Raw genomic sequence first — 23,105 nt, 5'->3', positions numbered from 1 at the left:
TTCGATTTGATGAAAAGCAGGATGTGGGAGAATCTGACAAGCCTGGCTTGGCTAGACTGAACTGATTTGGTTTCTTCAAGTACATATTTGTGTCAAAATTCAGGCACAACACATTAATAGAGTAAGGACAAAAGCAACTAATCATCTCAATAGATGAAGAAAAAGCATTTGACAAAACCCAACATCCTTTGTGATAAAAAATCAAAAATAAATAAACGTAGAAGAAAACTTCCTTAATCTGATAAAGGGCATCTACAAAAAAACCCCACAGCTAACACAATACTTAATGGTGAAAGACTGGATGCTGTCTCTTAAGATCAGGAACAAGACAAGGATGTTTACCCTTGCTACTTCTATTGAACATTGCACTGGAGGTTCTAGCCAGGGCAATAAGACAAGACAAAGAAATAAAAGACATCAGATTGAAAAGGAAAGGGTAAAACTATTCGCATATGACATGGTTTTGTATATAGAAAATCCTAAAGAATACACACACATACATACAAACTAGTAGAACTAATAAATGAGTTCAGCAAGACTGTACGATTTGACATAAATATAAAAACCATTTTTATGTACACTAACAATATGATAATGAATTTAAGAACAATTCCAATTATAATGGCATCACAAAGAATAAAATACTTAGGAATAAACTTAACTGAAGAAGTGCAAGACTTGGACCTGAAAACCACAAAATATCCTTGAAAGAAATTAAAGTAGGTTGAAGAAAATGGACAGGCATCCTGGTTGTTCATGGATTGGAAGACATCATGTAGTTTAAGATGCCAATACTCGTCAAATTGGTCTACAGATCCAATGCATCCCTATCAAAATCCCACCTAGCTTTTATTGTAGAAATTAACAAGCTAATTCTAAAATTCATATTTTATGAATGTCTATCCAATGGACCAAGAAGACTCAAAACAATTTTTTAAAAGAAAAACAAAGTTGCAGTGTCACACTTCATGATTTCAAAACTTACTACAAAACTACAATCACCAAGACAATGTGGTACTGGCATAAGGATGGACATATAGATCAACAGACTAGAATTGAGAATCCAGAAATAAGCTCCTACAGTTATGGTCAACTGATTTTTGATAGGGGTGCCAAGACAGTTCACTGGGGAAAAACTATCCTTTCAGCAAATGGTGCTGAGACAACTAAATACCACATGAGAATGAAGTTAGACTCCTACCTATGCTATATATAAAAATTAACTCAAAATGGATCATAGACCTAAATGGAAGAAGTAAAACCATGAAACTCTTAGATTAGAATATATGAAAGTAAATTTTTATGACCAAGGGTTAGGCAATGGTTTCTTAAATATGATTCCAAAAATAAAAGCAACAACAGAAAGAAATAAATTGGACTTCATCAAAATTAAAAACTTTTGTGCTTCTATAAACATCATCAAGAAAGTGAAAAAACAACCCACAGAATGGGAGAAAAGAATTTCCAATCATATATTTGGTATAGGACTGGTATCTAGAATATTTATAAAGAATGCTTACAACTGAACAATTAAAACACAAATAACCCAACAGAAAAAAAAAACAGACTAAAGATTTGAATAGACATTTCTTCAAAGAAGATATATAATAAGCACATAAAAAGATGCTCAACATCATTAGCCATTAGGGAAATGCAAATCAAAACCACAATTACATACCAGTTTGTAACCACTAGAATAGCAATAATCAAAAAGACAATAACAAGTGTGGCAAGAATGTGGAGAAAGTGGAACACTCATTCATTAGTAGTGGGAATGTACAATGGTACAGATATTTTGGAAAACAATTTGTCAGTTCCTCAAAATGTTAAACGTAAAATTGCCATTCTAGCAGTTCTGTTCCCAGGTATATACTCAAGAAAATTGGAAACATCCACACAAAAAATCTTTTCATAAACATTCAGAGAAGCATTATTCACAAAAGCCAAAAAGTGGAAATAGTCCAATGCCCACCAACTGATGAATGAAAAATGTGGTTTCCACATAATGGCATATTATTCAGTGGTAGAAAGGAATGAAGGATTGATACATTCTATAACATGGATTAACCTTGAAACATCATTCCGTATGAAAGAAGCTGGTTTCAAAAGACCCCATATTATATGATTGTATTTGTATGAAATGTCCAGAATAGGCAAAATCATAGAGACAGAAAGTAGATTAGTGGTTGCCAGGGCCTGGGAGCAGAGTGATATGGGACATTCCTACTAATGCTTCTGGGTTTCTTTTGGGGGTGATGAAAATGTTACAAAATTAGAAAGTGGTGATGATTTCACAACTCTGTGAATATATTAAGAGTCAGTGGGTTGTACACTTTAAAACGGTGAATTTTATGCTGTGTGACTCGTATATAACAAAGCTGTTATCAAAAAATTCAGGCCCATGTGGGGATTAGAATTCTAGGCTCTTTCATCACCTTTGTAAGGTGCTACTGAAACTAATAATAAAGAAAAGGGTACATATAAAATAGCTTATTTTCTTAAGATGTTCCTCCTCCATTCGTTTCTTCTCTTTTTATTTTATTGGTGGAAGCTAGAAATGTTTTTGTGTTGCTGACATCAACATATTTATTGCTTCATCACTGCTGTAGCCATGGATAAGGGAACAGATGGTAACCTTAAAAGAGAAATGTTCAGTTTGGGAGATTTTTATCTTTGGCTGCTACCTTTTGAAATAATTCACATGCATGATCTTTTTGTATATAAAAAAACCCACCAACATAGGAAAAATTTGGGTTTCTAATTAGAATTTCAAACCTACAAGGATCTTTAGTGGGGGTGAAAATGTCTTTCCTATGAGATCTTTTGAGCCAGATTTATTTAGTGGGGGGAAAAATACATTTGCTCTTCTTCTTAAGGAAAATTTCACCCATAATTCTTTCACAAACCACTTCCGTTTTCCAAGGCTTTTATAAAAACAGTATGTTGTCAGTATTTGTTAAATCTACAGGTAATATTTCTGGTCAGCATATTATTATGTATATTTAATTGCTGTTACAGTCAAGGAAATTGTGGTCATGGTTCATAATCCAGTGGTTTACTTAGTAAAATAAAAAATAGATTACCGTTTCTCTCGGGATATTGATTTAGAAGAGAAGATTGGGAACCATGTTTAAATGCTCTTAGCATGTTTACTTGGTGGCCTCTGACCTTTCATGCTGTTTTCACGTGTGTGTACCATGCCTTCTGCAAAGACAGGTGTGCTCTGGAACACTTCTTGAGATGCTTTGGTCAGAAGCTGGTTGCCAAGGTATGTGTTTATGGTTTGCAATCCAAGGGCTGATGACTAGCAGGCTCTTGAAGACATGCTTTTTCTTTTCTTGTTTTTTTTCCTTCCTTCTCACCTTCTACCTCTGCTGCCTGCAGGAAGATCTGCCTGCATTGCAAGTGTCCCCGGGAGGAGCACATGGTGACGGCGATGCCGCTGGAGATGGAGAAGACCATTAGCAAACTCATGTTTGACTTCCAGAGGAACTCGACCTCAGATGATGACTCGGGCTGTGCCCTAGAAGAGTATGCCTGGGTCCCGCCGGGTCTGAAGCCTGAACAGGTACCATCCCTGATGGGAGGATGTTGGTGGTTTGGGCTTTTGTCTTTGTCTTGCCCGGGCCTTCCTTGTCCAGTCTGGAAGGAAGGAGTCTTTACTGACTCAGAAAAGTGGTTGAGACTAAATGGGTTGAAGATGTCAGGGGTCCCCATGGGAAATGAGAAATTGAACCTTGAGTGATCCATTGCAAATTCATTCTGTATTGCCACTGTCAACTGTTAACGGGATTGTCTGAAGTGTCTCAAAAACGTTAACTTTAAAACATTACATAGTGAGACTTTATTTTAGGGGAGGAGAAGAGGAATTCTACATTGGCCATGAATCTTTAAAACATTTAACACGATTAAGATTCTTTAGAAAGGACAGTGAAGGATTCAGGAGTGAGAGGAAGCCTTATTCTTCCCAGTGATAAATGCTGTGTTTAAATTTTAAGTTTGACCTTGCTTTTACAAAGAAAGACACCGGCATTTCCTGACATACTTTGGCACTACCCAAAGGCTGTAAATATTATTGGCTCAATGAAAAGAACTTATTTTCTTTCTGTTTCACTGCATTTTTCTCAGTGATATACAGCCTTTGCTTTGCATGTCTCGGTACTTGGAATTTTCTCTTCCATCAGATCCATGTTGGTTTAGAATCATCTCTATAAGCCGGGTATTTTCATGATCTTCCCTGGGAGCTTTGAGAGACATCACTGCCAAAATCTTAAGTGTTTGACCACTGTTGCCTTCCTCTGACACATAAAATTTCTTTCTCTGGAGATCCTCTCTATGTTTTGAGTGTTTCAAAGTTTAAACAGCCCTTGAAATTTTAACTCAGGAACTTTACGTGTGATAATGCTTTTAGGAAAAGTTCTTTATCATAATTAAGGAAGACCCAAGAATTGGTAAATTAATGGTGGCGACTGGTATCATCTCTTTGATTGGCCATTTCTCATTGTCTTCTTCTAACATTGAGGTTGCAAATTGGCAGATGAAATCAGGCACACAAGTAGGATTTGTTTAGCCAGCAAGGTATTGTTTAAAAATTTAATTAGGTACTAATACTTTAAAAATACAAATATTTCACAGAAAAGTTCCTATTATGTCTTGAAAATTTAAGGGTCTGGAATCTTATTTCTACAAGGATGTAATAGGCTAGAGTTGAGTGCTGGCCATTCCTTGTAGACAAAATTCCATCTCCCCACGTCTCCACTCAGTCTGTCTCATCCTTTTGTGTTACCTTCCTGAACCCTACAGGCACTTTAGTTTTGTGATCTCTGTTCTAATTCTTACTACAGAGGAGAAAACAAATTAGAATCGAAACACTCACAAAAAATAATCTTCGTGAGAATTGAAGGTCGTTCTGTGCTAGGTTATTAGCAGGAAGAAATGAGTGCTTTCTCCCAGTTTGTGGGTTAAGGTCACATCTTTCCTTTCTTCTGTTTCAGTTAAGATCGCATTATTAAAGAATTAGTTTGACGAGAATGAGAGTATTGGAATGAGTGTGGACACTCAGATGAGGTTGTGGTTGACTGGATACCTTTGTTTGACATTTCCATTCCACCACCAGCACTTGAGCTGGGCATTTTCACACCTAGATACATCTGTGAGCTTGTTTCCTTTTCTTGGTAACCACATTTCCAACAACTTCTAAGCAGCCCATCTTTCCCTGAATCTTCCAAAGTTAAGCTGTTTTTAGTTCCCAGCTTAAGTAGATTCTTCTCTAAGACCATTGAACATCATTCTATGAGGTGCTCATCTCTACTCATAGTGACCCAAGAGAACAGACAATCGCAGAAGCTGGGGTCTTGATTAAATTCACCAATTCCAAAAGTGAGTGCTTATGGTATTTTGGAAGCCACGTGACGCATCTAAAAGGAATGTCTTTGGGAAGCATAAAACTGAAATTTTTTTAATTTGTTTTGAAACAAGATGATTAATGCTATTAAACAAGTGGTTTGAATTGTGCCAAATGAAAGGGTATTCCCACCTCTAATAATTCTATTGTTCTGTGGATGGTTTTCTCTATTCCCTATACTTACTCAAACCTATATGACACAGATGATTAGAAAGGGAAATTGCTCTCTGGAGAGAAACTATCTTCTGAAGCTATTTGAAGGATTTTATATTTTGCCTAATAAAATATGAGTCTATATTAAAGGTGTTTGAACTGGTCATGTTGCAGGAAAGAAATGAACTTTAAATTTTTAAATTATGAGATCTTTTAAAGTCTATTACTTAAAGAACTATTTATGTTAAAAATTTAAAGGTTTTTAAAAAGCTGTCTAGTATGCTTTAAGATTAGAAAGATTTGAATCCCTAAATGCCTTTCACTAATAAAAATTCTGATGTTTAATATCATGTTAGTTGTCCATGATTTGAGAAAAACCATTTTTCTATCAAGAGAAATTATAGTGAATGTAAAATTGCTTTGTGCTGGAGGCAAAGTATTAAAGACTAGTTAGGATTGAAAGTAATGTGCTTTCATTCTTCATAGAAACCTTTCCTTTTACTCCCTGATCCTGGGGTTGATAATATACCTTCAGGTGATATTATTATTCTATTTCTTCTAAGAAATGCCTTCAATTAAATATAATGCAAATGAAAGTGACAACCATTTAGGGAAGCATTCTTGAATATAGGCATTTAATTTTGTAAAAAACTCAACTCCAAAACCCAATCTTTTAAAAATAGTGTGAAAATGATAAATAATAGATGATACCAGAAAAGAAAGGCATTTGTCTTGTGATTTCTAATTACTGGATTGAAAACTAATCGGAAAAGTAGTTCATATCCTTTGCCTCTGCTCACTCCAAATAAGGTGCTTAATGTCATCCAGAGATCCCTGGTAGCAAAACAGAGAAATGTCCAAAGTCATTTTTTTTTCTTTTTCTTTTTTCCATTCTCAGGTGTACTGAAATTTTTTTTTTTTTTTCTTTTTTGAGACAGAATCTTGCTCTCTCACCCTAGCTAGAGTGCAGGAGTGTTGATCATAGCTCACTGACCTTCAACTCCTAGGCTTAAGCGATCCTCCTGCCTCAGCCTCCAGAATAGCTGGAACTACAGGCATGCGCCACCACGCCCAGCTAATTTTTTCTATTTTTTGTAGAGATTAGGTCTTGCTTTTGCTCAGGCTGGTCTCAAACTCCTGACCTCGAGCGATCTTCCTGCCTCGGCCTCCCAGAGTGCTAGGATTACAGGTGTGAGCCACTACACCTTGCCTGAAGTCATTTTTAAGGCTCTAATTTCACTTTGAACTCACACAGTTAATAGTGTATACTCTAGCTCTTAGAGAAGCTATGGTGATGCAATTACAGTAGACAATACTCTAAGAAGAATTAGAAAACTAATTAGCAAGCCATAAAAAGGCAAATAATGAGCAGGATTGGTCAACCTCAGCATTGTTAACATTTCAGGCTGGATAACTCTTTGCTGTGGAGCTGTTCTATGCATTGTGGGATGTTTAGCATCCCTGGCTCCTACACCCGAGATGCCAGTAGCATCTCCCAGTTTTGGTAACCACATGTCTCCAGACATTGCCCACTGTACCTGGGGAGTAGGAGAACCTCTGGGTGAAAGTGATGTTACAAGCTGGAGGATATCTCAGCAAAATTCTGACCCAATCAAGACAAAAAAGGATGGCTCAATTTAGCAGCAATTTGTTGAGCACCTACCATGTTCTAGCTTGGGTATGGCAGCCGCTGCCTTCGAACACGGCCGAGTATTCAGCAGAGCGAAAGGCGGTGATGCCAGGCTGCTCGAGCTGAGGCTCCTGCTCTCTGAGGCAGATCCTGCCACCTTCACTATGTCAAAACAAGAATGGGAGCGGTAGGAGGATCAGGCTCTGGCAGCTCACCTTTTTGCTCCCCAACGTGGGAATCGCTTTTTCCACTTTTATAAAGGGAAGACTTGCTCATTAAAAAAAGAAAGAAAGAAAAGAAAACGTGAGACCCCTAGGAAAGCAGGTAAAAATCACTCAGAATTCTACCACCCAAGGAAAATTGTCTTTCTGCCGTTTTGCATGTATATTCAAGTATCTGTGCACGTAGGAGCACATTTCTGTTTTTGTTTCAGTACTCACCACTTATCCTGACTTGTTTTTCCTACTTCATATATTGTGAAGATTTTTCTGCATCAATATATTTCAATCCAGGTTATCCTTTGTAATGGTTGGATAGTTCTCTGTTGATAGTTTCTAATCCGGACTGGTACCACCACCACCAGGGGGCATTTGGAAATGTATGTTTGGGAAGGGAGCAATCATTGTCTCAATGACTGGGGGACTCCACTGGCATATGGGTGGGGCCTTGAGATGCTGACCATCCTAAAAAGTGCCAGTGCCAAATGATCCTGCACAGAGGAGAACTGACCCATCCCAAATGTCAAGAGTACCATTAATGAGCACCATGGAGCTGAAGGTTTATTTTTGGCCATTTGCATTGTTGGCACTTTTCCTCTATATTTCAGGACAGCAACAGCTAACCCTATGTATCTTGCATCTTGTATATGTGCCTGCTTCTCTCCTTAAGCACAATTGCTAGAGGTGGAGTGGTCACATTTAAACATGGCTTTATGCCAAACTGCCCTCTGGAAAGGTTGTAACTAGTGCATCGTCCAGGTGGATAGCCTTCAGCGAATATGCATAGACATGTTTTTTCTATTAGTTCTCCTCCTTGCCACTCCATGAAAATCTGAAGAGGCCATCAGATTGCTTCTCCTGAGTGAATGTCCTTGACGTTTTGAATACTCAAAGTGTTCACGGAGCATCCTCAAATATCAATATCTCCAAATCCTTAGTCTCCAAAGCTTAGTAATTTTACCTTGTCCTTAATGGTGTTTTTGCACAGGAAAAAAAAAAAAAAAGTGGCAATTTGATTACTTGTCCAGAACACTCAACTGCCACTTCAAACTATCACAGGAAGGATGAAGAGTAGATGCCAGGAGTAATTGCCCAATTTTTGGCTTTCAAAGCATTCTCTCATATATGGTAAAATGGAACATCTGACACTACTCAGAGTTGGGGATGAATTAGTTGATTCTGAGCGTTGTGAAACTCAAATATCTCTATTGTGAGTATATAAGATTCTTTATTTGACTTTTAGTGACTATTACTCATCCATCAGGTGTCAGATTCAATGTATCTCCTCAAAGAATTTCTTTGGCCAGCCCCTAATATAAGATTAGGTCCCCAGTTACATGCTTTGTAGCAAACTCTGTATTTTTCCTTATTAATGCTTATCAAACTTGTAACTAGATACTTACTAGTATAACGATTTAACAGTTGGCTCCTCCACTTTACTTTAAGGTCCAGGAGGGCAGAGATCTTGCCTGCTTTGTTCTTCAGGAAACCCCCCAGCACCTAGCACAGCACCTGACACATGGTAACAAATATTTAAGAGACAGGCAGATGACAGAGATCCTCTGCAGAACTGGAAATGCTTAGGGTTGCATCACCCTGAAAAGACAAAAGTCTCTTACAATTTTTTCTACATTAAAGATTATTCGCTATCAGTGATTCCCGTTCCTTCTGCTTCTCCTAAAAGTATGTGTTCTAAGCAGATTCCCCTAACCATCTCAACTGCTTCAGAGTTTTCTTAGATTGCAGAGGGGTGGGAGAAGGTGGCATCGTGCAAAGGACTGTGCTCCAGTGCAAACTTGAGGCAACAACACCAGCTCCAAGACTTGGGGTCTGGAGCAGCCTGGGAGGAGCAGAGGGTCTGCAGAAGCCCAGTGTTTCCGAACCTGGGCACCATTTGTGTCCCAGTCCAAATCTGGGGAGCCCACTGGGACCACAGTATGAGGAGGAAGCAGTATGTCCCAGTGGGAAGAGCCCTGCTTCTGGAGTCAGGCAGATCTGGCCACTGTTTCATCACTCTGACCTCAGAAAAGTTGTTGAACCTCTTAGAGCCTCAGTTTCCTCTTAATGATGATGATGATGATGATGATGGAGAAAGTTATTAAACTTTCATTGAACACTATTTTTAACACTTTGCATGCATTATGCCAGTCAGATTGTTATAACAATCTGATTTGGTAGTTACTATTCCTGTCTCCACTGTAGAGGTGAGTAAAGCAAAGCTCAGAGAAGTTAAATACCTTACCCAAGATCACATAGCTGATCAGTAGCAGAGACAGATTCAATCTCAGACAACCTGACCCTGGAGCCCACTCTCTTAGACCTGGAGCTCACAGGGCTGATCCAGCCCCAGCTGAGGAGTACATTAGAGCTCCTGGTGCTGTGTCTATGCATGGAAGTTGCTCAATAAAGCAGTTGTTTCCTTCCCGTCTTTCTTGTGAGATAGTAGTAAGTGACTAGCTGATTACTATTGCCCTGAGTCAGCACAAAGAGGGGCAGAGAAACATTCAGCTGTGTGGGAAAGAGGGAGGTTAGGTGGGGATAGAGAAGCATAGGATTTTCCAGAATTCTAGATGCCTTCTCAGCCTTCTCAAAGGGTTTTAATAAAAGAATTTTTAGTTCTGCCAATATGGGAGGCTTTCTGTTGCCCAGGTTTTCTGCTGCAGAATTTTTATAAAGATGCAACTTCATTCCAATAAGGTTCTCCGGCTTCAGTGAGCTCGAGCAGCTTAGACATGGGTCCACACAGCGCCACCCGACTGAATTCTCTAGTGCCCCAAGCAGGCTTCGGGGCTGTCTGCCGAAGAACTGAGCTCCGCCGCCCACCTTCCTTGGTGCCCGAGATCTCCTGCAACATCACAGTTCCTAGACCTGGGAAGAGTGAGTCCCCTGGGAGTTCTCTGAGGCTGCACAGAGCACAAAGACAGTCTTCCCACAAAGAAGAACATTCTACGCATATCTCTTGGGGGATCAACAGGTCAGCAGGAGGCTCCTCGATTAAGCCTCTTTGCCACTTGGAGCCTCTTTAGCACCTGTCTCTAATGGCTGGGCAGTGGGCTTCTTGGTGGCATTCTACTAGATTTTTCCCCTAAGGATAGATAGTATAAGTGATGAATCAGAGAGTATGCTAGAAAATTTTGTGATAAAGGAATGGCCATTGGGCTTTTTTTGTTGTTGTTCACTCATTCACTTACTCAACAGATATTTATTGTGTATTTCTATGTGTCAGGCTATATTCTGAGCACTGGCCAGATAAAACAATAAACAAGGTAATTAAGGCTTTTGCTGCACTGTAGTTGTAAGGGGGGTAGAGACAAATAAATAAGGAACAAGATAATTTCAGATAGTGATTTTTTAAAAAAGTACAATGATATTAGCAATAATGATATAAACATTTAAAGAATTCTTACACGTGCCAGACATTTCCCTAGGTGCCTTGCAAGTTAAATCTCATTTAATCTATTCTATGAAAAAAAACAAAAACCCCAGCTTCTCAGACCATGGATGTGGACTGGGTGCAGGAGGGATTGGCTAATTTAGACTGATTGGTCAGGACAGCCTCTCTGGGGAGGTGGTATTTGAGCTGCTACTGAAGAAGCCTGCTGTGCAAAGATCAGGTTTGTTAGAGAAGTTAAAGTATTCATTAGAGCGAAGCTCAGAAGTGAAATGAAGTCAGTACCCACTTTGTATGCAAAGAGTTTAGGGAGAAACGGGTGGAGCCCATGCAGTGCCCTGCTCTTGCCAAGGCATCCATGGACAGGAAGGCAGGAAGGTCCCTCTGCCATGTTTGCTCCTGGGAAATCAGAGGCGCCCAGTTGCCCGTCCCTTTGATGTTTCTGCCTGCAGGCGCAGAGAGGGTGACACAGAGCCCCCATTCAAAGGAGACTAGAGAGGGACCTTCCATATGGTGAATTCATAGTGGGTACTCTCCATACATTCATTTACGTCTACCCCTTTTGTTGTCTGCCCTGCCTTCTAAAATGAGAATCTGGTAGTGGGAGACACAGGTTGCCTCGTTCACCACTGTATGCTCAGTGCCGAAAATTATGCTGGGCGTTCTATGCACAGATGTTATGTGAATAAACAATCATTTTTTAACCCTTGGTACAAGATCTCCCATTTTTCTAATGAATACATTGAGGCTCAGAGGGGATCAGAAACTTGGCCAAGATGCCCCAGTGGGAGAGAGGCAGAGCCGGGCCCTCTGTCTGACTCCAGTGTCCGTTTGGGCTCTACCTGCTCCACCCCTGCCTCTTCCACAGTGCTCCACCTGGGATGTCAGATCCAGGAGAGCAGATCTGGTGTGTGTAGGAAGAGGGGAGCAGCATGCGTCATGCAAGGCTCTTTCATTCTTAGGGGCAGGACATTTCTCCTAATCCGAGGTTGACCGTGGTGACTAAGGAATTCATCTTTTCCCCACCCCCGTTTCCCCACCACTGCAGGAAGCAGCAGGGCCCTGCCTTCAAAGACTTGTTTTCCCCATCAGTAATCCCTGCTTATCTGAGGCTCTTCTCACTCTCGCATCCTGGCTTTACAGTACTTCCTCCAGGGGCTCCCGTGTTCCTGATAGTGTCATGTACCTGGGCACTCAATAGTGAATTTCACTCAGCAAGTCTCGGGTGCTGACTCTGTGCCAAGCACTCCCCTAGGCACTGGGGCACAGCTGTGAACAAGCATACAAGTGCCCCTGCCCTTACGGAGCTGCCAGTCTAGTGGCGGATGCAGACAAATTAACAACTGAGTGAACAAGACACTTCAGAGAGTGACGTGTACTAGCAAAGCAATAAAAAGGGGTGATGTTATTGAGGGCAAGGAGTTGGCAGACTTTTTCTGTAAAGAGCCAGATGGTAAATATTATAGGCTTCGCAGATTATACAGTCTTGGAAAAATATCCAGGTCTGATGTGGTAGTGTGAAAGCAAGCAGTCATAGACAATAGGTCAATGAATGGGCAAAGCCAAGGAACAAAATTTTACTTACAAAAACAGGCAATGGGCCTGATTTGACTCACAGGCCCCTGATTTAGAGAATCTACTTTAGATTGGACGGTTAAGAAAAGCCTCTCTGCAATGGTGACCTTTGAGCTGAGTTCTTACGTGGAATGATGGTTAGAGGACCCAGATTTAATCAGCCTAGTCCAGTAGTTTTCAAAATGAGGTCCTGGTACCAGCAGCATTAGTATCACCTGGGACCTTGTTAAAAAAAAATAGAGATTCTTAGGCCTGGCCCCAAACCTATGGAACCAGAACTCTGGAGGTGGTGCCCAGCAATCTGTTTCAACAAAGCCTTCTGGTGTTTCTGCTGCATGTCAGCATTTGAGAGCCATCACTGTTGGGTAAGAGGAAAACCATATTGCTGGGAATACATGGGGCCACATCTTGACTCTACCACTTATCACCTGTGTAACCATGGGCACCTTGAGCTTCAGTTTTCTTATCTGTAAGATGAGGACGCTTATGCCCAAGCTACATTAGCTATGGAGAATAAGTGAATTAATCTCTGTAAAGAGGACAGGTGAATGCTGACACATAATAGGTCCTCATCCAGTGGCAGCTGCTGTCATCAGCACCATCCATCATCGTCTGAATCTTCACGACACTGAAGCAGATTGGCATGCAGATCTAATGGAGGGTGAGCCCCTGAAGCTGCCCCACTCCATCTGTGGCTTCTTGCCTGTCCTTCCCAGGACTGACACGCCCTGGCTATCACCTGAACAGAAGGCTGCTAAAGGAGAACTCAAGATGCTTTTAGAAGCCATTCCCTTGTCCTGCTTCTGCAGCTCCCTCCTGGGCCTGTTAACCCAGAGCAGGCTCTGGTGGCTGTTACTGCGGGACTGTGAATTATACAGCTGTGACTCACTACCCCTGGGCTGGGGCCACAGTGCCAGCCATCCGGCTTTACCATTCACTACGCGCTGCTGACAGTTTGCTCTTTTTATGTGAGAAGCTATTTATACCAGGAGGGACAGAGGCTGGCAGATGCGGGGGGAAGGGAGAGAAGAATGACAAAGTGGTTCATCTCTCAAGGCCTGCTGGGTGGTTTGGGCTCATAGGGAGGCAGTGCACAATCTAATGGCCCCTCTAAAAATCATCATTAGACTCACCAACTATTTGCAGAGTGTTGTCTTCATTTCATTATTCCATCAGCCCATGCTGAGCTCAAAATGGAATTTTATGGTGTAGCGAGATGCACGCCTCTCCATTTGAATTGGATTAAATTTCCTCTAAGCTGCATCTCCTAGTTAGCCTTCCCTGTCACCCACCCCAGTGTTTTCAATGCAGTTTGAGGGATGGGTGGAGAGGGAGGCAAAAAGGGGGCAGGAGGAGGCCCCCAAGCAAGCTACCTAACTGTTCTTGGGAAGCCAGTCACATGGACGACGCTGTGTTTATCTTGGCTCCAGAAATGCACTGATGTCATCAGATGGCAATGAGAAATATGCCTGTGTGTGCAGCATTCAATAAAACTTCCTGTTAATAAACTTGTTTTCAACGGAGCTGTCAGAGATGGGACTAGAACCTGGGTTCCCAGGCTTTAGGGCCTCTGCCAGATGAAGTCAGCAGCAACGTGGCCAGATTCCACCAGCAGGGACTTGTCAAGGCTCACGTGCGGAATGTGAGGCCTGGAGACGCCAAGGCTCATTTGCAAACACGGCAAGGGAGACCTGCAAGCGGAGCTCCCCGCTTTCAAGACAGATGGCTCCGACCTTTACGGTAAATTCACTCTGGGGTCCTAAAGATTGGGAGTGGGCCTCTGACTTGGACTTCCTGCATAAATTCACAGCTGCACACCCTTTCTGCCGACGGAGCAGTCTACACTGTAGGCCGGTGTGAGAGCTGATGTACTACTAAGACGATCTGCTCTGCCTTGTGACTCAGGAGATATTTTGAGTGATTTCATGGGATGGTTGGATGAATCCACCATCAAGTCAACAAAGGAAGGACGAACTTCCTTCCTCCATCTATCTACCTGCCTCCATTCATTTATCCATTTGTACATTCATCCATTTATTCATTTGACAGTTGTTTATTAAGTACCCATGTCCAGGCTGTTAGTATAGGTATGATTTCAGTGTGACAGTTTTCCAGGTCCAGAGGAAAACTGGAGCTTTCCAACACCAGTCTTTATATTTTGCTTCGTGTGGCCTGGAGTCATGCACAGGTAGTAGATGTAGAAAGTCTCTCTTCGTGGAAGACCCATGCAGACTTCCAGCTCTGTGCTGGCCTCCCATGGCTTCTTCTGAGGACCTGTCCTTCTGGGCTCATAGTGGTCAAGAGTGTAAGCTTTCATGATAACTAGCTCTGAGTTCAAATTTCAGCCATGCTGCTTTCTAATGCTGACCAAGTCAATTCACCTCCATGAGCTTTCATTGCATCATCTGAAAAATCATGATGTCATTACTATATTATAACATAGTTGTGAGGATTAAGTGAGACGAGGCTTTAAACATTGGGGCTTTAAAAGTGGCTGCTCTTCATTTTCTTTTGCATAGTCAAAAATTGGAAACAAGCCAAATGTTCACCAACAGGTAAATGGATAAACAAATTGTGCTATAATCACAGAGTGGACTGTTACTCTGCGGTAAAAGGGAACGGACCATTGTTATAGGCAACAAAATGAATCAGAATCTCAAAGTCATTCTGAGTGAAAGAAGCCAGACCAAATAAGTTCATTCTATATGATTCCATTTACATAGAACTCTAGAAAATGCAAACTAATCTATAGTGGTAGAACCAGATCAGTGGTTGCTTGGGGATGGAGGAGGTGGGAGGAGTGAGAGGGAGGAATGACACAAGAGCAAGAAAACTTCTGGGGGTGTTAAGTGTCTTTGCTATCTTGATTATGCTGATGCTTACACGTTGAAACTTATCCAAGTGTATACTTTAAATATGTGTGATTTATTATAGAGCAAATACCTCCATAAAGTGATTGAGAGAATGAATGAATGAAGTTGTTCTTTAGCAAACAGGAAGATGAGCATCTCCCCACCCCCATGTCAATTATGGAGTCTTCCTAGGGTTCCGTAAGTTACCTCAGGAAGTAACTAAGCCTTTGGGCCAATTACTGTCAGAAAGAACTGCTTAGTGTTAATTATGAACAATAAAAAGGATATTTAGGGCAGAAACTCATCAACATCCAGATGGATGGTGCTAAAAAATCAGTTCCACAGACTGGCTCATTTCATCATCTCCGTAAGTTTCCAAGTACGGCACCTAACATGTAGTTGGCACTCGGTAAATAACAATGACAGTTGTTGCTATGGCAATGAGCAAGACTGATTAAAACTCAGGGATCAGATCTTGCTAAGGGAAGCCAATGATTTCAGTGGTTTCTGAACCTGCCTTTCCTGATCCAAAGGGATAAGTTGATAGGCCGCTAGCTGGAAAAGGGATCAGGACTGCCACATGCAGTCCTACAGTCTGTGCATTTCACAAAGGTGCCTGGCCCAGTGATTGGAAGCTGATATTCACCTGAGCTCTGAGGACTCCAAGAAGAAGGAATACATTTTATTTAACATAAGGTGTCTTGCAGCTTACCTGGCTGTGATGCAGGACTCCATCTGCCTAGATTGGAGACTGACTCTTTCTAATTCGTAGTTGGGAGGTTGTCTTTTTCTACTCTAAGTAAAGGTACCAAAAAGTCTAGCAGCACCCTAGGAGGGTCTGTAAATACTAATACCTATAATCCAGGGGTTCTGGGAAACCTCTTTTCTGACTCCTGACAAACGGAGTTAGGAAAAAGAGGTGGTGTCTCCATCCTCAGTGGCATCGAGTATTTGGTCAGGGGTGCTGTGATTTCCCCAGGATTGATGGTCAGGATGGTGAATACTTTGGGCCTTTTTTGTTCTCTCCTTCCTCTTCCATCATTCTGTAAATCATTGCAAGCATCGTAGCCTTGGGCAGAGAGGCAGCCAGGGGAAGGAGCTGAAATGCCAACTAACTAATTTTCCCAACTACTTGACAACTCTATTATTCATGTTCATTGAGGAAGAGGGTCAAATGGTGTGGATAAATTTGAGGTTGGGCTTGTACATGGTTTTGAAACATCCATCTTCTCCTGGGTCCCATTGCTATGTGAATAGTCAAAAATTCATCTGGGTGGTGAATATGCCATGAGCAACTGCTAAAATATGGTCAATGAATGGTCCTTCCCAAGCAGAGCTTTTGCCCTTACTGTGGCATCAGACACACCTGGGACCTGATTCAGCTCTGCCACTCTCTGGCTGTATTTACAATTGGAGCCAGTTATTTTACCTTGGTAAGGTCATTCTTCTTCATCTATAAGATGAAGATAGTAATGGTTCCTGAATTATAGAGCACCTAATCAGTATCTGGCATTTCAAGAAACATTAGATATTTTTACTGACTATAAAGGCCAATTGTTGTGAAAACACTTTTCTTAGTAAGGCCTATCTGGGCAAACAAAACTGAGATCTAAGTCTGAAGTTCTTGTCCAAAGATAGTGAGGGCAAGGACTATAGAAATCTAGAATATAAGCAAAATAAGACAATACAGAAATTATCAAGGACAAACTTCGGATTTGATATTTAAGAAAACAATCTCAAAGAAAGTATAGACTTGCCCATTATTGCATAGAGCCAGAATTTAGAGAGCAGGTAATTTACTCACCACTCTTCTGCTTAAGACATCAGGGGAAATACCTCAGGAATGTAGACGGTGCAGATACACGGAAAAGGGAACATTCAAGTGTAGAAAGAGTTATGGATCAGAAAAGTTTGGTTTCAGACAGTGATCAAGTGACCTTGACCAGGTTGCATTGCATCTTCTAGCTTCTGTTTCCCATCTGAAATATAAAGATGCAAAATATTTTCTTTCAATTATAAAGTAAGAATAAATAAGGCAGCATTTCCAAATTGTTAGAGGAAAGATGATAGATTTCATGAGTAATAATTGCTATTGATGTGATATACTCTAGAGCCTTCATAATTTTTGTCTTTTTGATCTGTCAATGCCTAGTAGATACATCTTAAAATCTTTCACTGCAATTATAGACTTGTTTTTCCTTGTATTTCTGTTTTTGCTTTATATATTTGAGGCTATATTTTTGGAGGCCTACAAATTTATGGCTATTCTATAATTTTGATAGATTATTTCTTTTCTATTGTAACATCCCTTTTAATGTGTTTTTGCAGTTATTTTAACATGAAAATAATATTTACAATTCATGAAAGGTTTATGAGCAACTACATAAATATTTTCTAGGAGTACAAATAGTGAACTGGTGGCTATTAAAAAAGTGGTCAACAAATTGTATCACTAATAATTTTGAAATGACCAAAGATCTATTAATCAATTGTAACATCTGTTTTTTCCCCTCCTAATTATAATTGCTTAAATTCTGGTTTGTATAATATTAACATTGTACAGTAGCTTTCTTTAGGTGAGTAATTGCAAGACTACTTTTTTTATTCTTTTATGTTCGGCCTTTTCCTTATGGTCTTGTTTTAAGTGGGACTCTGTAAGCAACACATGATGTATATTATATTTTTCTTTTTAATTCAAATTGATAATCTATATTTTAATTGATAGGCATAATATATTTACATTTATTACGAGCACTTACATAATCATTCCTACCACTTTCTTTTCTGTTTGCTATCTTTTTTCCTATTTCCTTGACTTCTATTTTTCAATGAAGTCCTCCCAGTTGTTTTCATTTTCCTTTGCTTGGTAGAAAGCTGTAGGATATATTTCTATTCTCAGAGTGATTATCCACTATTTCTTAACATCTAGCCGCATTGGATCTTTTGCCACTTGTCTCAGTCTATTTTGTGCTTCCGTAACAGAATTCCTGAGACTGGGTAATGTATAAAGAACAGAAATTTATTCTCTTACAGTTCTGGTGTCTGGGAAGTCCAAGATCAAGGCACCGACATCTGGTGAGGGCTTTCTTGCTGCATCCTCATACAGTGAAAGGCAGAAGGACAAGAGAGGGAACGAATGCTATGTCGCCACATGGCAGAAGAGCAGGAGAGGGCAGACCTACTCCCACAAGCCATCTTTATAGCAGCATTCATCTGTTCATGAGGGGAGAGCCTCATGACCTAAGCACCTCCCAAAAGAATTCACTGCCCAGTACTGTTGCATGGGAGATTACGTTTCCAACATCCAAATTTGGTGCGGGACCCATTCAGACCATAGCACTACTCTTCCAATACCCCAGGCTTCCTCTAGCCTCAGGGGTTGTACACCTGCTATACTCAATGCCTTGCTTTCCACTTTCTTCATTTTAACAAAGCTCCAGTTTTTCAGAGTTTCTGTCTTCCATGTAAATGTGATAGTGATCTTATATGACACACTTTTTAATACCACGTCTTAGAATACTCATGAAAGATTTTTTCCTCTCATCTGAAATGTCCTACATCTCAGTATCCTTCTGAGTCACCTCACCTGACCTTGAGTTCATATTCACTAGAGCTGAAGTAAAATATAATTTTAGATAATTCTCTTTAAAGCAGAATCATATCAATAGTAATCATTTTAGGATTATTTTATGTCTATTATTTTTCACACATCGTTGCTCCCTTTATTTAACACACATAGGAACTGATTCTAAAACTCCCCATTTTCATAGGTTACTTCCTAAATATGTATGAATAAAGTTAAGATTTTTTTTTTTTTTTTTTTTTGCTTTTTCATCCATTTCCTGCCTCGTTCCAGAAAGAGTTTTAAAAAGCTTTCATAACTAAAACAAGGGTGAAGAATGCTATAGGCCACAAAGGGAAAGGAGATAATTATAACAGAAAACCAAGTCTAAAGTGTACTAGAACAGCTTGGCAGTGTCCTTGGCTAACCTCTTAATAGTTTATTGGATGAAGACCATGATAGCATGAGGATAAGCACTGTTTTAGACTAGATTTTGGGAATGTTGGGATTCTGAAGAGCTGCCTATTTTTGGGTCTGAACATAGTTGATACTGAGTTCTCTTCTCTCACGATGTTGGCTAACACATTTGGGTGCTGCTTACGCCACTTCTGGAGCGATCGGAAGACCCTGTTGTGAGCTAGGAAGATGTACTGGATAATAGGAATTCTGTGATCTGTGAGATATAACAGAGTTAATGTCCCGAGACTGAAAATTCAGAAGAAATAACTTGCCCAATTACCAGTGGTGATTTATCTCATGGGTCTTCTCAATGGAAATAAAATGAATAACTGAATTTTTAGATCCTTTCATTTGTTATATTGTCTAATGGCTGGGGCCAGCATCTCGCCTGTGATCTTTAATTATCTTATTAAAAACAGAAGGGAAATTGCTTATAAAAGGACTTACATGTAAGTATAGACATATTGTCCAACTCATTTTTTTCCCCACTGATTTTGACCATAATTTCAGAGAAGTGTTACCACAGAAGAACATTTGGTCCCCACACATAATAAAAATCACTCTCAAGTTGTCAAATTCATAAAGATAGGAGAATGGTGGTTGCCAAGGGCTGGGGAAGTGGGGAATGGGAAGTTAGCATTTAATGGGTACAGAGTTTCATTCAGTGTGGGAAGATGAAAAAAGTTCTGGAGATGAATGATGATGGTTGTACATAATATAGTGTACTTAGTACACTGAAAAATGGTTACAATGGTAAGTTTTACGTTATATGGATTTTACTACAAAATAAACACATACATAAAATAATGAAATAAATAACTCTTAGGAATTGGTGGTGTCCCTTCAAGGTCCATGTGGACTTTGTTGGGGATGAACCTGGACACATTAACTTCTCTCGAATAGACCCCAAGGGAAAAACGTTTGTCAAGCCTGAGCCAGTTCAGGTGGTCCTTGTGACATAATGTAGGCACACAACATTCAGAGCAGACACATTACTAAATAATGCACTTGGTCTCTGCTTTCTTTGGAGTTCCAGCTTACCCACATGGTTTTCACTGTTAAGCAGCCACGCTAGTCTGCTTATTATTCAAGGTTTTAGCAGGAACCACAAGCTTGAAGCATGAACTATGACTACACTGCTCCTTGATTCATCAAATACGTAGGGTAGACTGTAATCCTGTCACTAGTTGATGGAGACAGTGGGGTGAAATGAATTGAGAATGAGCTTTAAAGTCAGACTCAAATTTATATCCTGGCTCAGCCCTTTGCTCCTGAGCAGGTCAAATAGGTTCTAATTTATTTATCCTTATTATTCATGATTCTGTATTTTCAAATTCACCTACTTGCCAAAATTTATTTGTAATCCCCAAATCAATACTTGTAGCATGGCCATTAGCACAAGAGGGGTGCTAGCACACAGAGGGGTGAAAGATTTGAGTCACCCAATGCTCACATGGCCAGCTGAGATAGAACCAGGTGATGTTCTGCCTTCTTGTTTCAGCTCTCAGACTGAACAGAAAAGTGGTCTATTTAGTGCTACTTTTTTGCATTTTTTTTTTTTTGGCTTTTTGTTGGTGATTTCAGATGGTCCCAAGTATAGTGGGTCCCAAGTATAATGGTTTAAAATGGTCCCAAGTATAGTGAAGCACTGTCTAATGTTTTTAAGGGCAAGAAGGCTGTGATATGCTTTTTGGAGAACATGTGTGTGCTAGATAATCTTCAGTCAGGCATGAGCTAGAGTGCTGCTGGCCTTGAGTTCAATATTAATGAATCAATAGTACATATTAAATAAGTTGTGCTTAAGCAGAAACACACGTGAAACATGGTTATGGATTGATTCGTCAATGAAAATATTGTGACCAGAAGCTTGCAGGAACCTAGCCCTTGATTTCCCCTAGGAGCAATGCTTCAGTATTCACTAATTCGGTATTTGCTGTGACTTTATATTAATAAAACATAACTATGACAGATAAAGAGAATCAAGTGCACTTACTTGTGCAAAAGGTAGTATCTCACTCACATAGCACTCCATTCTTTCCCTATTGTGGCAGGGATGAAGGCTGATCACAAATGATTGGCTCCTTCTTCTTCCAGGCACAGGGGAGTAATGTACTTTCTCACCCCCCTTAAAGTTAGGGATGTCCATGAGACTTGCTTTACCCAATGAAATGTGAACAGAAGTCACATGCATCACATCCAGGTTTACCTGGAAAAATAGGTAAACCTGGATGTGATGGTCCAGCTCTGACCTTCTCTTTCTCTGCTGCCATCGTCATGGAGGCATATATCGATATGGAGCCTTCACCGCCTGGGTCTCTGCCTACCCATATGGGAGATATAGTGTGAGTGAGAAATAAAATGGTGGTGTAGATAAGGGTTTGATATCCAGAATATATAAAGAACCCCTACAATTCAACAACAAAAAGACAACTCAATTAAAAAATAGCCAAAAAGACTTAAATAGACATTTCTCCAAAGAAGATACACAAATTAACAATAAGCCCTTAAAAAGATGCCCAATGCCATTAGTCATTAGGATAATGCAAATCAAACCACAATGAGATGCCACTTCACACCTACTAAGATGGCTATAATATAAAAAAATGGAAAACAAGTGTTGGCAAAGATGTGGAGAAATCAGAACCTTTGTGCATTGCTGGTGGGCAATTCCTCAAAAAGTTAAACAGTATTACCATATGATCCAGCAGTTCTACTTGTAGATATATACCTAAAATAATTGAAAACAGAGATGCAAAGAGATTTACTGAAGCATTATTCACAGTAGTCAAAAAGTAAAAATGGGCCAGATGCAGTTGCTCACACCTGTAATCCTAGCACTTTGGGAGGCCGAAGCGGGAGGATTGCTTGGGGCCAGGAGTTCAAGACCAGCCTGAGCAAGAGGGAGGCCCCCACTCTACAAAAAATAGAAAAAAGATTAGCTGGATGTGTTGGTGCACACCTGTAGTCCCAGCTACTCCAGAGGCTGAGGCAGGAGGGTCACTTGAGGCCAGGAGTTTGAGGTTGAAGTGAGCTATGATGATGCCACTGCACTCTAGCCTGCAGGACAGAGTGAGACCATGTCTCAAAAAAAAAAAAAAAAAAGTAAAAATGACCCAAGATCCATCAATAGATAGAATGGATAAACAAAATGTAGTATATACATACAGTGGAATATTAGTCAGCCATAAATAGAAAGTTCTGACATATGCTACAACCTTAAAAACCTTATGCAAAGTGAAATAAGCCGGACACAAAGAACAACTATTTTATTGTTCCACTTATATTAAATATCTAGACTAGGTAAATTCACAGAGATAGAAAGTAGATTAGAGGTTACCAGGCTGAGGGGAGGGAGAAATGAGGAATTATTGCCTAACTGGCACAAAGTTTCTGTTTGGCATAATGAAAACTTTGGAAATGTTAATTGATAGTGGTGATGGCTACACAACCTTGTGAATGTACTCAATGCCACTAAATTACACACTTAAAAATTGTTAAAATGGCAAATCTTACACATATTTTACCACAATAAAATTTTTTTTATTTAAAAAATAACTGTGAGGCAAAACTAGTGATATTTTGGTGGTGTTTGTTATTGTGGCATAATCTAGCTCATCCTAACCAAACCTTTTTTTCTGTTTGTTTCTATAAAATGGCATAATACTGGGCATTTAGAGTGTTATGGCCATATGCAACATTGAACCCATGAGTCAAGGTATTACCTTCACTGATCTTTTGACCTTTTGGAACAGGCAAGACCAAATTCTTACAATTGTATCCATGATTCATTTGAAATTTAGTCGGGCAGGGCAGGTTATTCAGGCTAAAAGTAGCCATGAAGCTCAGAAACACATACTTTGT

At 40.1% G+C, this 23,105-nt stretch overlaps 1 protein-coding gene across 1 annotated transcript in view; it reads left to right on the top strand.

The window, feature by feature from the left end:
• PRICKLE2 (prickle planar cell polarity protein 2) overlaps window positions 1-23,105 on the top strand; it is a 108,480-nt gene that overhangs the window by 21,259 nt on the left and 64,116 nt on the right. The window contains exon 2 of the mRNA XM_069473778.1: window positions 3,385-3,568. Within this exon, the coding sequence (XP_069329879.1) occupies window positions 3,425-3,568 (144 nt within the window). The 5' untranslated portion in view covers window positions 3,385-3,424. The remainder of the gene's footprint in view (window positions 1-3,384; window positions 3,569-23,105) is intronic.

The sequence above is a fragment of the Eulemur rufifrons genome, chromosome 7, assembly GCF_041146395.1.
Source record: "Eulemur rufifrons isolate Redbay chromosome 7, OSU_ERuf_1, whole genome shotgun sequence".
NCBI lineage: Eukaryota > Metazoa > Chordata > Mammalia > Primates > Lemuridae > Eulemur > Eulemur rufifrons.
This window is presented reverse-complemented; position numbering and strand designations above follow the sequence as displayed.